Source organism: Vicia villosa, linkage group LG6 (assembly GCF_029867415.1).
Source record: "Vicia villosa cultivar HV-30 ecotype Madison, WI linkage group LG6, Vvil1.0, whole genome shotgun sequence".
NCBI lineage: Eukaryota > Viridiplantae > Streptophyta > Magnoliopsida > Fabales > Fabaceae > Vicia > Vicia villosa.
Window position 1 is genome coordinate 114336982 of NC_081185.1, and position 13337 is coordinate 114350318.

At 33.6% G+C, this 13337-nt stretch overlaps 4 protein-coding genes across 5 annotated transcripts; 1 reads left to right on the plus strand and 3 right to left on the minus strand.

Moving 5' to 3' along the window:
- The first annotated feature begins 512 nt into the window (after window positions 1–512).
- Window positions 513–1769, plus strand: LOC131614406 (F-box/kelch-repeat protein At3g23880-like). The gene has a single exon (XM_058885991.1). It carries the CDS (start codon window positions 513–515, stop codon window positions 1767–1769), a length of 1257 nt encoding a protein of 418 aa, XP_058741974.1.
- A 1026-nt stretch (window positions 1770–2795) lies between these two features.
- Window positions 2796–4238, minus strand: LOC131614407 (F-box/kelch-repeat protein At3g23880-like). Its single transcript, XM_058885992.1, has one exon. The coding sequence runs from the start codon at window positions 4236–4238 to the stop codon at window positions 2796–2798; it is 1443 nt and encodes a 480-aa protein (XP_058741975.1).
- A 1134-nt stretch (window positions 4239–5372) lies between these two features.
- LOC131614408 (ACT domain-containing protein ACR9-like) lies at window positions 5373–9563 on the minus strand. The gene is made up of 8 exons (XM_058885993.1): window positions 9529–9563; window positions 9318–9377; window positions 9169–9236; window positions 7522–7740; window positions 7188–7293; window positions 6627–6978; window positions 6247–6534; window positions 5373–6150 (listed from the first exon to the last, which is right to left on the minus strand). The coding sequence occupies exons 1-8, from the start codon at window positions 9561–9563 to the stop codon at window positions 6004–6006; spliced, it is 1275 nt and encodes a 424-aa protein (XP_058741976.1). The 3' UTR covers window positions 5373–6003.
- A 302-nt stretch (window positions 9564–9865) lies between these two features.
- Window positions 9866–11336, minus strand: LOC131612134 (dnaJ protein ERDJ3B-like). 2 transcript variants are annotated; one of them, XR_009287286.1, is made up of 4 exons: window positions 11202–11336; window positions 10951–11099; window positions 10198–10327; window positions 9866–10036 (listed from the first exon to the last, which is right to left on the minus strand). XR_009287286.1 is itself a non-coding variant. In XM_058883951.1 (3 exons), the coding sequence occupies exons 1-3, from the start codon at window positions 11270–11272 to the stop codon at window positions 10440–10442; spliced, it is 249 nt and encodes an 82-aa protein (XP_058739934.1). In that variant the 5' UTR covers window positions 11273–11330; the 3' UTR covers window positions 10345–10439. The 2 variants fall into 2 exon arrangements, 1 of the variants encoding a protein (XP_058739934.1); XM_058883951.1 differs by lacking the exons at window positions 9866–10036; window positions 10198–10327 and adding an exon at window positions 10345–10468 and having other exon boundaries at window positions 11202–11330.
- Between the last annotated feature and the right edge of the window lie 2001 nt (window positions 11337–13337).

The window sequence follows — 13337 nt, forward strand, 5'->3', positions numbered from 1 at the left end:
AGAATAAATAAAACTTAGCTAGCCATATTTTAAGTAAATGCCGCCTTAATTGTTAAATCTACATTTTATATTTTTCTAATCCAACCAAATTTTATTTTAACTCTTATTTGATGTGTTTTATTTTATACATTAAAAATTTCTAATTTTTTCTAATAATTATAAAAATAAATTCAATAAATTTTTTTAAAATTTTGGTTATATCCTAAAAATATATATATATTAAATAAGCTTTATTATTTTTCTTTACCTCTATCCTAAATTCAACCTATTTTTTAGTTGAGTTAATTAAGTACTTAGGGCTAGATTCAAATCCGTGATTAAAATTGTTGATACAATGACTTAAAATAACTTTGAAAACAAAATGCCAAACAATATTTAATTTTATTTCCTTTCTTAAAATAGTTTTTAAAAACCTAGGCCCTTATTTATATTAGCAGGTTTCTTCAGTACTTCCTGCTAAACGGCGCTGGGTTGAGTGCAAATAATCAACCACATCACTGCATCATTCTACGATGATTCGGTCGCCGATCGTGCTTCACGATGAACTCATCGCCGAAATACTTTCCATTCTTCCCGTCAAATCTCTTCTTCAATTTAAGTGTGTCTGTAAGTCTTGGAAAACTCTCATCTCCGATTCCGCCTTCATCAAATTGCACCTCAAGAGATCAGCAACACAAATTCCGATGTTTGCAATGATCTTGGATCGCTTGAAGATTACTCCTGGCGAGTCTCCCGACGGTAATGACGATGAATATGAAGAGAATTTCAGTGTTTTTCCATATCCTACTCGTAGTTTACTGGATAATTCCTCAATCACCCTTTTTGACGATCCTTACTATGATGTGGAAAACAAAGAGTGCTCTAATGTATTTGCTTCCTGTAATGGATTGTTTCTTTTGGCCAGTGTTATCTTCACCGGTCCCCATAAAAAGTACTCGTTTCAATTGTGGAATCCAGCCACCAAGACAATATCTAAAAAGTTTGGATATTTTTGTGCTATTCAATATCAAAGTTTCACCTTTGGACTTGGATTTGATGATTCAACAGACACTTATAAAGTGGTGGTGGCGTCCCGTTACATTGGTAATCAACTGAAATCTAATGTGAGAGTTCTTAGCTTCGGTGATGATGTTTGGAGAAGCATAGAAAGTTTTCCGGTTGTTCCTCTTCCTTTTGAACTCAATAACTATAATATCCATGATGGTGTGTATGTTAGTGGTGCTGTTAACTGGTTGGCTATTCGCAACAACATTGACTACCATAGTTGGATTAATATGAAACTCACGATTAATAAGACTATCACAGTTGAACATTTTGTTGTTGTTTCTCTTGATTTGAGGACTGAGACGTATAATCAATATCTTTTGCCCCTTGATTTTGACGAAGTGCCGTCAGCTCAACCAATCATTAGTGTTTTAGGGGGTTGCCTATGTTTTTCTTATTCTTATAAGGAAACTGATTTTGTTATATGGCAGATGAAAAAATTTGGAGTTGAAGATTCTTGGACTCAATTTCTTAAAGTTAGTTATCAAAATCTTCAAATAGATTATGACTTGAGTGGCTATATGAAATATCATTTTCAATTGATACCGTTGCTTCTTTTCGAAGATTGTGATACACTTATGCTTAGGAGCTCTCAAAACTTTGAAGCAATTCTCTATAATTGGAGGGATAATAGAGTAAAGCAAATAAAAGTTACCGCAACAACAAAAGATTTTGAATTTTGGGACCCTGTCAATTATGTTGAAAGTTTAGTTTCAATTTATTAAAAGTAAGCTCTCTCTTATGATTTACTTGTTTGAACTCATGTGTTCTTTTTAGAATAATGGATGTTGTGGCATTGAATTCTCATATTTGCATTTTGCTGAATTTCAATTTGCCAATTTTTTTTTTGGGTTAAAATTCAATTGTTGAGATTTCAGGATTCTTTATACTACCCGTTAAAACCATTTTGCTTATAATATATATTTTATTTTTATAATTTTCTAAACGTTGTTCTTGTCTAGATAAAATATGACGTTTAATCAATCAACTATAAGAGTGATCAATGAAAATTAATAATTAGTGTATCTCTATCCACAAAATATCTTTAGATAAAAAGCTCTAATGACTAATCCATTTTTTTCTCTACTAGCTTGAAACCATTAATATTGTGAACAATTTTCTAAAATAACTTTCAGTTTTCCATGACTAAGTAATTAAGAAACGTTCTCAAATAAAATCTTTTACCTGAATCAAGAGAAGCAAAGTTTTCCAGTGGAAAAAAAATCTAATAGTTTGTATTTCATATTAAAGAAATCTAGCAAAATAATCTAGTGGTGTCCAGTCCACTCATGCGATGTTGTTGGTAGATGATAATGTTGTTGGTCTTTCAGCAGAAAAATGTGTGTTTTTCTTATCTCTAAACACTAAACAATCATGTTCATGTCAAAAAGGAGATAATTTTAAATCTGTCCACAATGGTTTTATACCGTGCAAGCAAATATATGGAAACAACTATCCCAACATGTTCATATAGTTATATACAAAGTACAACCCATATAAATTTTCTCAATATAAGCCACATGCTCAATATACAATTAACCTAAGAAATCATTAAAAAGAATACTCACATGGTCGATTATTATGAACCACTTACACAAATGAACATAAATTCCAACAAGTAGTAAACCATGGAAGAGAAACTTACTTTCAAAAAATTGGAACTAAACTTTCAACGTATTATTATGAAAACCACTTACACAAATGAACATAAATTCCAACAAGTAGTAAACCATGGAAGAGAAACCTTACTTTCAAAAAATTGGAACTAAGCTTTCAACGTAATCCTTGGCATCCTTCCAAAATACATGATCGCTAGTCCTATTATCGGTAATAGTTCTACTTACAATAACTTTTGTCCGCTCTACTCTATTATGTCTCCAATTATAGAGAATTGCTTGGTTTTCTTCATTGCTTTTAAGTACTAGTGTATCACCATCTTCAGATAGAAGCAACGGCACCAATTCAAAATATTCCTTTCTCCAATCAACACTAAAGTCATGATCTATTTGAAGCTGCTGATAACTAATTTTAAGGAATTGAAACCAAGAATCCTCGACCCCAAATTTCTTCATCTTCCATATAACAAAATCAGTTTCTTTATAAGAATAAGAAAAACAAAGACAGCCCCCTAATAGACCGACCATTGGTTCTCTAGGTGGTACTTCATCAAAACCATGTGGCATTGGATACAGATTGTATGTCTCGGTTCCCAAATCAAGAGAAACAATAACAAACTGTTCAACTGTAATATCCTTATGGTCACGAGAATACCAAAAGTAACTGTCCATGTGATTAATGGCCATCCAATTAAGAGTGCCACATAAATACACACTACCATATATACTAAGACCGCCAAACTCCAAATGAAGAGGAATGACAGGAAAACTTTCAATATTTCTCCAAACATCGCTACCCAAATTAAGAACTCTCACCTCGGTCGTCCCTTCATAACGACAAACACGAGACGTCACAACTTTATAAATGCCTGTTGAATTATCACAACCAAATGCAAAACCAAATTCTCGAGATGGAGAATTACTAAAATCATTAAAATACCCAAAAGTTTGAGACGTTGTCCTGGTGGCTGGATTCCAAACACGGAGCCAATAGTTATCATCCTGATTGCCGTTCCAACTATCAAGAAAACATCCGGCCAAAAGAATTAGTCCATTGCATGAACCAACTATATCAGAGCATCCTTTGTCTCTCACATGATAGTAAGGATCGTCAAAAAGGGTAAATGAAGGGTTGTCGAGTAAACTGCGTATAGGGTATGGAACAACACTGTGCTCACATTCCTCGTCACTACCATATAAGGAATCTTCGGGGACATGTTTTACGCGATGCGTGATTAGTGTGAAGAGAGGATTTCGTGTCCCTGATCTCTGAAGATGTAATTTCACAAAATCGGGACGGGAAATGAGTGTTTTCCAATACTTACTTAGACATCTAAATCTAAGAAGAGATTTGACGGGTAGAAAGGAAAATATCTTGGTGATGAGATCGTCGGGGAGGACCACAGGCGACGGAGATGCGGCTGATTGAATATTCTTATTTGCAATGAACGTAGAAATGTGGTTGAAACGTAAATAGTTTGTAATGAATAAGAGAAATGCCGTTAGGTGGAGTATTGCCATTTTAAATACCCCGGCTACAAATAATGCAACATCGGTTTTCTCCCTAACTTTCTTCATTTCCGGCCACCCCTAAACCTTTCTGAACCCAAATACATATAGCAGTATAAACAAGGATATAATGGTAAATTATGCTGCAGTTAATTCACTATCCACTTTTATTCCCTTTAGACGCTTCCATTTCTTTTCTCATTAACTATTTCATTGACTTAAATTTATTCTCACATTTTTCAATTATTTAATTTTGGCCTTCCATCTCCTCTCACAAATTTGCTTACTTATGCATTTAGAAGTTTCCAATGTCATGAAGCCTAAATTTTGTTTATGCGGCATTTTAAAAGTTAAATCACACCGTAGTTATGGCAAAAGTTTTCAATATAAAAATCGTAACAAAATCAACCGCATCTGCAATAATTTTTTAATTTTATTAATTTGATTTTTTATTTTAATTTTTACTTAAAATTTTCAAAACGAGGCAATTAGGCATTCAGCATTTTGTACCACTAGTACAAAAATGTTAATTTACACCCGTTTTTTATTAAATTTACACCCATTATTTTTAATAAAAATCGGGTGTATATCCACAGGGTGAGAAATGTCTATAGCATTTACACCCGTTTTACACCCGTTTAAAACGGGTGTAAATACGTTCGTAATTACTCCCTATTTTAAGAATATCGGGTGTAAATACGTTATACGTTACACCCTATTTTAACAAAAATCGGGTGTAATTGGGCGTAATTACGTTTTTAATTACACCCTATTTTAATAAAAATCGGGTGTAATTACGTTTTTAATTACACCCTGTTTTAATAAAAATCGGGTGTAACTGGGCGTAATTACGTTTTTAATTACACCCTGTTTTAATAAAAATCGGGTGTAATTGAGTGTAATTACGTTTTAATTACACCCTGTTTTAATAAAAATCGGGTGTAATTGGGCGTAATTACGTTTTAATTACACCTTGTTTTAATTAAAATCAAGTGTAAATATGTTCTTAATTGCATCCTATTTTAATAAAAATCGGGTGTAAATACGTCATTTATGAATGAACAATTATATTATATTTAAATCTATTTACACCCTATTTCATATACACCATTTAGTTATATTTCATTTTCAGTCATAATATTGCAAATACTACTATAAAATCATACACATAAAAATCATATTTTAACTAAGTCAAAATACTGATTGTTCAATCTGAATTACATTATTCATTTGCTTGTTTGATCTTTATACATGATTCTCCAATTTATACATTAATACAAAATCATGAAAATTTACATCAAGAAACAAAGACTACAAGTTTCAAACATTACATATCTACAGTTTAAGGTGGCCTCAGTCTGCTGCAAAGTATAACAATTCTTTCACTATAGGACTGCGTTTGCAGTGATTATCTAACAATTTCCTAGAAGACACAATCTGCATATAGCATCTTGCAAAACATCTTGAGGTTTCTACAGACACAATCTATAGTGATGCCACTGGTTTACCTTTCTGTTATTCCAGCATTGCTTCATGTGGGAATTGCTTATGGATTTGTTGATTGGATAGGTTTGAATTTCCTAGAATCACACTTGAGATATAATTGTAGCCGACTCAGCACTAACAGTTTCGAAAACCAACATTTCTCTGGTAGGTCTGCAATAACAAGGGTACTAGCAGAATTCCTCAGAACAATCCTCAGTCAGAAACACCATCAGCTACCACAGTGCCAAATTTACATGATTAGTTAAATAACTAATACATAAACCAAATTTAAATGACAGCAACACAAATACTCAAACAGTGTTTTTTATTTGATATGAACTGAACCAAATTACCAACCCATCAATGTTCTTCTAACTTTGTCCACAATCTGACTTCTTGCTTTACTGCTGTCCAGTGAAAATTCCCGACTTTCCTCCAACAAAAACCTGTAGACTTCCCACTGGCGTTCTTGTGTCGAATGTCTAACAACTTTAGCCTACGGTAAAATCAAGACATCATCGTAGTGAAATCATCAAAGTCTGTTAAATTGTTAATGTGTAGTTATTGAACTGTAACTTGAATAAATGCTTACCGAGAAAATGAATACTCCCAATGCTTTTAAGGCCAATGTAACGTCATAGAGAACACGAGGTCTTCCCCCTCCGGACAATTCTACAGGATTGGCAACCAGTAGTTCTCTATCAGGACCACGGTTCACTATAATTACCCGTAAAGGATGAAGCATCTCTTCTTTTAAGGTAGCACATAGAGTTTTATGACGTTCGGGATCTATGATCTTTTGCCCATCTTCTTTTTGTTGAACAAATAAGTCAATATTTTGAAAGCCTTTCACACTTGAAGTGAATCTACCATAAGCAACCTGATTGAGAAGGGCAAAGCGAATATAAATATACCAAATAATCCAAAAAATGCATGTACGATGATTGAAGAGAGTATGCAGAGACAAAATACCTTAATACCAGAATCCTTTGAAATCCTCATAATGTCATAACACAAGCCCTTTTGATCAACACACTGTATCTGAAGCAAGGTATGAGCCGGGCTCAACGTATTATCCACAGTAACACTCGGTTTTTTCAGTGTTGTCATGTCTTGACTGAGAGGATGCAGCCACACCTTGTCTGATAACTCAGGACCAAATAGTTCTTCAGAATAAGCTGGTGGAAGAGAAGAAAACCCCTGCAAATGTCCATCATATTCAGGTCCAGCCAACTGAAGCTCACTGGAGATACATTTCTCTCCTAAAGCTTCCATAAGATATTCACATACATCGTCTCGCCGCTTTTTCGTGTGAAACAATTCCCTGTTTTTTAAAACAAATATGGTTTAAAAGAACTGTGATAAGCTATGATGCAAGGATATGAGTATCCACTTTTTTTTGGTAAATGTATGTTGGAATTTAACTTTTTCGATCATATCATTGCTTTAAAGATGTGATAGTAAAGAGAACCCAGCAGAATCAGAATATAAACTAAATCTTAACAAATATGAATCCAATATAGCTACACTCACATTTCATCAGTGATAAAGAACAAATCTAGGGCCCTTCCATCAGGAGTTGGCATCACTTTAACTCGCTGAATCGTAAGTTGGAGGTTACACAAGATTTCGTTGATATCTATAAAGATAGAACAAAAAATAAACATTGTATTTGATTCCACATGTGACAGAAAAAAAGAGAATACTCATCATGATCTAGCGCAAGTTGTTAGTGCGGAGAGTGTGTGTGGGTGGGTGGGTGAATGTTGTAAACCCTAGATATCAAGTCCGATTCTTACTGATATAAAAAAAAAAGCAAAAGAGAGAACATAAGAGAATAGTGCTAAGTGTTAACATAACTAGTTACCGTATAATAATCCTTTATGATAAAAAATCCAAACCTTCAACAAGTAAATTTGATTTGGGGAAGGATTAGAGGATTGTTGTTTGAAATGATAAGAAAACAAACATGAAGGACAAGGTGAAAGAAGCCTTGTCTTCAAGCTTTCCCAGTCAACTTTGAGTGAGTCAGGATGCGGAATAACCCAAAAGATCATGTAGCACCATCTTCCATCCGTCGAAATATCTACATCAACATCAAATTCATCATGAAAACAGACCAAAAAATACAACAAAGTCTAATTACAAATTTTAAACCATGAATAAACCGAAGAATTGAACTTTGCACTGGTTTTTTTTCTAAAACTTAAAAATAAATAAATAAATCAAAATAAAACAAGCAAATATAAAAGGAGTTGGAAAAAAGGTAGGTTCTAGGCAGTCTTGTCTATGGAGGAGAGCCAAAATCCCACCTTAAAAGCCGCTTGGTGGCACTATCATAGCACAGATTATGGTGGAAAAACTCGCAATAGTGGGTGATATTTACCATTGCGGCGAGCCTAAAAACCGCGACATATATCCGTCATAGCGCTGCCATGGCCGATATTCGATAACACTGGTTCTATAATAGACTAATAACAAAAAAACGCCATAAACACAAACAACTTTTTTTTAAAAACTCAGTAGTCCTATGACATGACAGAGTGACAAATACTAATATTTAAGATTATATATATAGATAGAAAAAAAAACATAAAATCATTTAAATTTGGTTTAGGTATTAGTTATTTAACTAATGATGACACTTTAGAGCATGATATAGTTAGCTATAGGAATGCGTGATGGAAGATTGATTGTTTTCGTTAGACTTAGAAGGTTAGTAGTGAATTTCATCTGAAAAGAATGTTATTTTCTACTAAAATAACTTACCAAAATGATCTGAAGATGATTTTTATGATGGTGTTTTTTTTTCCTTTTTTGTAAGCTTGATTTTTATCATTGTTGTAAGTAATTGATTCACAGGCTTATGAAAAGAAGGGTGAAATACATTTATGGCCCCTGAAACTAGTATCTTCAATGGTGTGGTGTGTGTCATTGTATTATGTGAACTATTAGTATCTTCAATGGTGTGGTGTGTGTCATTGTATTATGTGAACTCCTAGTAACCAATCTGTGTCTCTTGCAGAAGTTAAAAAATTCAGGGAGATTGGGAATGAATCTTTCTCACCAGATGACTCAACCAAGTTTAGAAGTGTTGTTGAAACAAGTTATGTTGATCTATGATTCTATGACTCATGCTCATCATGTGACCATTCTGGTAAACAAACTTCACCAAGTTTCATGGAACTTCAGGTACTGAGTCTGACAGAAAAACTAAACATTTTGGAAAGCCAGTTAGAAGAATTGCAGGGCGAGCTTGCCCTTAAGAATTCCAGGATTGCTGAACTTGAGTTAGCCCTTACTTGTGATGAGTTTCCTAAGGATGAATCTAGTTACACCATATGTTTATTAGATGAAAAATTTAAAGAGCTGGAGTCTGAGTTTGAGAGTCTTTTTCAGGAAAAGATCGAAGCCGAGGTCAAATATGTGACCATCAAAAACACGATGCAGAAGTTGAAGGTTGCATCAGCTTTAGTAGAAAAACAAGAAACAATGTACCATATTGTTTTCATACCATTTTTAATCCATAAACAAAACTCATCAACATTCACAAATAGAAACCCACCCATCAACACCAAAACTCTTCCCATAAGAAAAAAAACAAAACCAACTAAGTTCCCACAACAACAAAAAAGAAAAAGAAAAAGAAAAAGTAGAATGTACCTAGCACTGGGAACATGCCCCGAGATCTCAACTTCAAACTCAACAGGAAGCCCAAGAAACCTGTTGAGTCATAATTTTAAAATTAACTAAGAAAATGTTGTCTCACTTCAAAGTTGTAAGCATGAAAGCTTTGCATCTACTACAATAATAGAGAGCTTACATGAATAAGGTTAAGAATTAATATACAATAAGCCAGAGTGATAAATCTTACGAGTTAAAAATATCCTGCAACGAAAAAGCAGCCATTAATAACCAAAATAAGAGCCCATTTAAATTAACTTAATTGAACTTATCCATAGACATACACATTTGTGAGACTTTTTTGGAATGCTTATACAAACCACTTATGACATAATCATAACCTATTTTCAGCTTTGCATCTACTCCAATAGCCACTCCTGTTCAAATCAAATCACATTTTTGTTTATCATTTCTTTTAGGATTCAATGCATTGAAGAGGAAATGTTGTAAATAAATAGTACCTGAGAGTACTGGTTGAATACTGTTTAGCAGTGTAGAGATCGATAACAAAGGCGATAACTCTCCGACCGCTACAGCCACCTCTTTGTTTGAGGTAAATATGTAAGCAAGTCTTTCCCTAAAGAATAAGAAAAATAAAAATAGACAGGTTCCGATGGCCAACGATGTAAGCACTGTCACGACGATTGAGAATTTTGCGGCTTTCGACTTCCTTTGCCAAGCTCGTTTGATACTCAACGCTACACGATGATTAGATACATCACAATGGCCCAGAAGAACTTGAATTTGTTAGGACAATTTAGATAAATTATGCATCATCCAAATCATATGATTAGTGTTTGTGTCAATAAATATACTCAAATAAATCAATCCAAATACTTACTCTTGTGAGAATACTTACTCTTGTGATAAGAAGAACAATTTGCAGCATCATGATGAGTTCCACTTCCAGAAGGACAGTTACAAGAAAAATGAGAAAAATCATTCTGATTTGTACCACATGTTCCTCCAGATTCTCTGCAACCATCACACTGAGAGGACCACCCTACACCTTCATCATACATCACATCAAAACCTTGTTCCGGCATATGAACTCCACTCTCAGAATCCCAAACAACATCCTTAGAAACTTCAACTTGGAAACTAACATGACAGTTCCGAAATCCTGAGAACTGGTTTTGCATCTGAGTTTCATTATTGACAACATAGAAAACATGTACATTGCTACCATTTTTCTCACATGTAAAAGTGTTTATGTTTTTCATAACTGAACTATTCTGAATAGGACAATCATAGAATATAGTGAGATTTTGAACCGTTGGAAGAAAACTAAAGGGAGTTCCAACCAAAGAAGTGTTTGTGAAATTTGAAGAACAGATATCATTGACAAGATCAGTTCGAATGATTCTCATGGTAGAAACATTCTGGTTAATGTTTAGTACATTGAATTTTTGTGAACCAATTTGAATAGAGGTGTTTTCATTATGCATGCAAGTGAGTTTGAACTCAATTTTGCCACAAATGTTTGGTCGGTTATTTCCCCAAAAAGGAAATAGTTTATAGCACATTAAAAATCTTATTTTCACAAACTACATCATGAAAATACCAAATAAAAACAAACAAAAGCAACGATACATGTATACATATATACTACCATTGTTAATCTCCGCGAATTTCTTATTAGCTTCTTCATTCCTCGGATTCTTATCAGGATGATACTTCAATGCCAGTTTCCTATACGCTCTCTTAATCTGATCATCCCCCGCACTCTTCGACACTTGCAGTATATCGTAATAGCTCTTTCTGCATACAAAAACATCAAACAAATAAATACAGAATCAGAATTTTCCAAAGAAATCGCAAACAGAGAAACAGAAATGAAAAAACCGAAAGCATGGAAATTACGCGGCAAAGGAATTGAGTGCATAACAAAGAGCGCAGAGAAGGAACAGCAATTTCACTCTTCGATGTGCCATTGAAGATTCGGATCTCTCCGAAACTCTACTATACTCGTTCGGATCTCGATGTGAATTAGGGTTTAGGATGAAAAATGAAATGTGTTATATCGCGTTTGGCGTATGAATGTGTTGTGAAATCGCTTCTTCAGTTACGATGAAGCTTCATTTCTACCCGAAACTCCAACAATCGTTTCAGATAGTCCATGAACAACTGATTCTTCATTTCTACACACACAATATTAATATTGTAAACATTGCATTAATTTGTGATAAGTGTAAACAAAAGCGTGAATACAAATGCAAAATTGAACCATACTATTGAACTGAAATTTAGACCCATTAATATTTAATCAATAATTTGTTAATAATATTTAAATTATTTGTTAATATGTCATATATTTATATATTTTGAGTTATAAAATTAAATTAAATAATTTTTGTAATATATAAATTTACATCCGATTTTTAGTTTACAGGGAGTAATTGAGATTTGATTATAATAATATTTTTAATTTAAACCCGTTTTTAAAAAATAGGGTGTATATTGTCATCTAATAATGCTTGAAATGACACTTTATTTACGAAATTGCCATCACATTTCTCAATTACACCCGTTTTTAATATATTGGGTGTAAATTTTAAAATTATATTAAACTTTTTGCACTAGTGTACAGGCTACGGAAGACAACAGTTCTGTTTCGGCCTTAATGGAACAGCTGCTGCTTGAGCTAGATAGTGTTATGTTCTCAAATTCAGGGGCGGATAATGTTTTTTGGAAACCGGAAAAGGAGAGTTTTTTTACGGTAAGAAGCTGTTATAAGTCTCTCACCTTGAGGCATGTCCCGTTTGGACCGGTAGGAGAATTTGATATCGCGTTATCTCTAATATGAAAGATGGACGTGCCAATGAAATCTAAGGCTTTTGGTTGGCGTAGTTTCCTTAGTAGACTTCCGACAAAAGGAGCACTTGTTAGAAAAGGTATTATTCCTAACTCCAATTCTTTTTGTGCTTTTTGTCGTGGCACCATGGAGGACCCGGTCCACTTATTGGTGTCTTGTTATTGCGTTGATTTGATTTGGAGGGAAATGGCCGAGTGGTTTGGTTTTGATAACTACAAAGCGGTGGACATTAAGGAAAGCTTTATGAGGTGGTTCAATTACGGAAGGAGAGTTGGTCTTAGAAAGGGAAAAGAGGGAGTCGTATGGTTGGCGGTGGTGTGGCATATTTGGTTGGTCAGGAACGGTATTGTGTTTAAAGGTGACACTTAGAACATCTCCGATATCGTTTGGGGTGCTAAAGTCTTGGTGTGGCGTTGGTCTTTTGTAGGGAAAAATATACATCCCAATTGTAATTTTTACGAATTTAGTAAGGATCCCCTATTCTTTTTGTCGTAATGCTCAATTGGAGTATATTTTTCTTTGTCCGGTACACATTACGGGCCTTTTGTATCTTGCTTTGAGAACTTGGGTTCTCTTGATCAATATAATCCTTGCCTATTAAAAAAAAACTTCATTTCGAATAAATGTTTTTTAAAATCAACCGTTGGATTGAAACATAATATCGTAAGATCATACATATAAAGTTTGAAATTAATCTATATTGATTTACTATACAATCAACAAATCCAAAGATCAACGTCAAAATGAACTTTCATATAACGTTAATTTTGATGTACTTCGTTGACATAGTAAATCATTATTGATTAATTTCAAACTTTATATGTATGATCTATACGATATTATGTTTCAATTCAACGGTTGATTTTAAAAAATATTTATTCGAAAAGAAGTTATGAGCGAGTGTAACTCGTAGTGTAACTCTTCGGGTGTAATTTGATCTCTCCTCATAATTGTTTACCAATAAATTTTTTTTATCAATATTTCTTTTTCAAATACAAAAGTAAATTGATTTTTTGTTTTGTTTTTTCTTTTCTAATTTTTTTCTCTTACAATTTAATTCTTCATCTCTTTTACCTACAGGATTCAAAGGACATAACTTATAATACACATTATCTCTTGACTGACAAAAAAAACTGTTGCTTTCATCTAGACCGCCTTCAAAGAGCACTTGATTAGATGCTCCG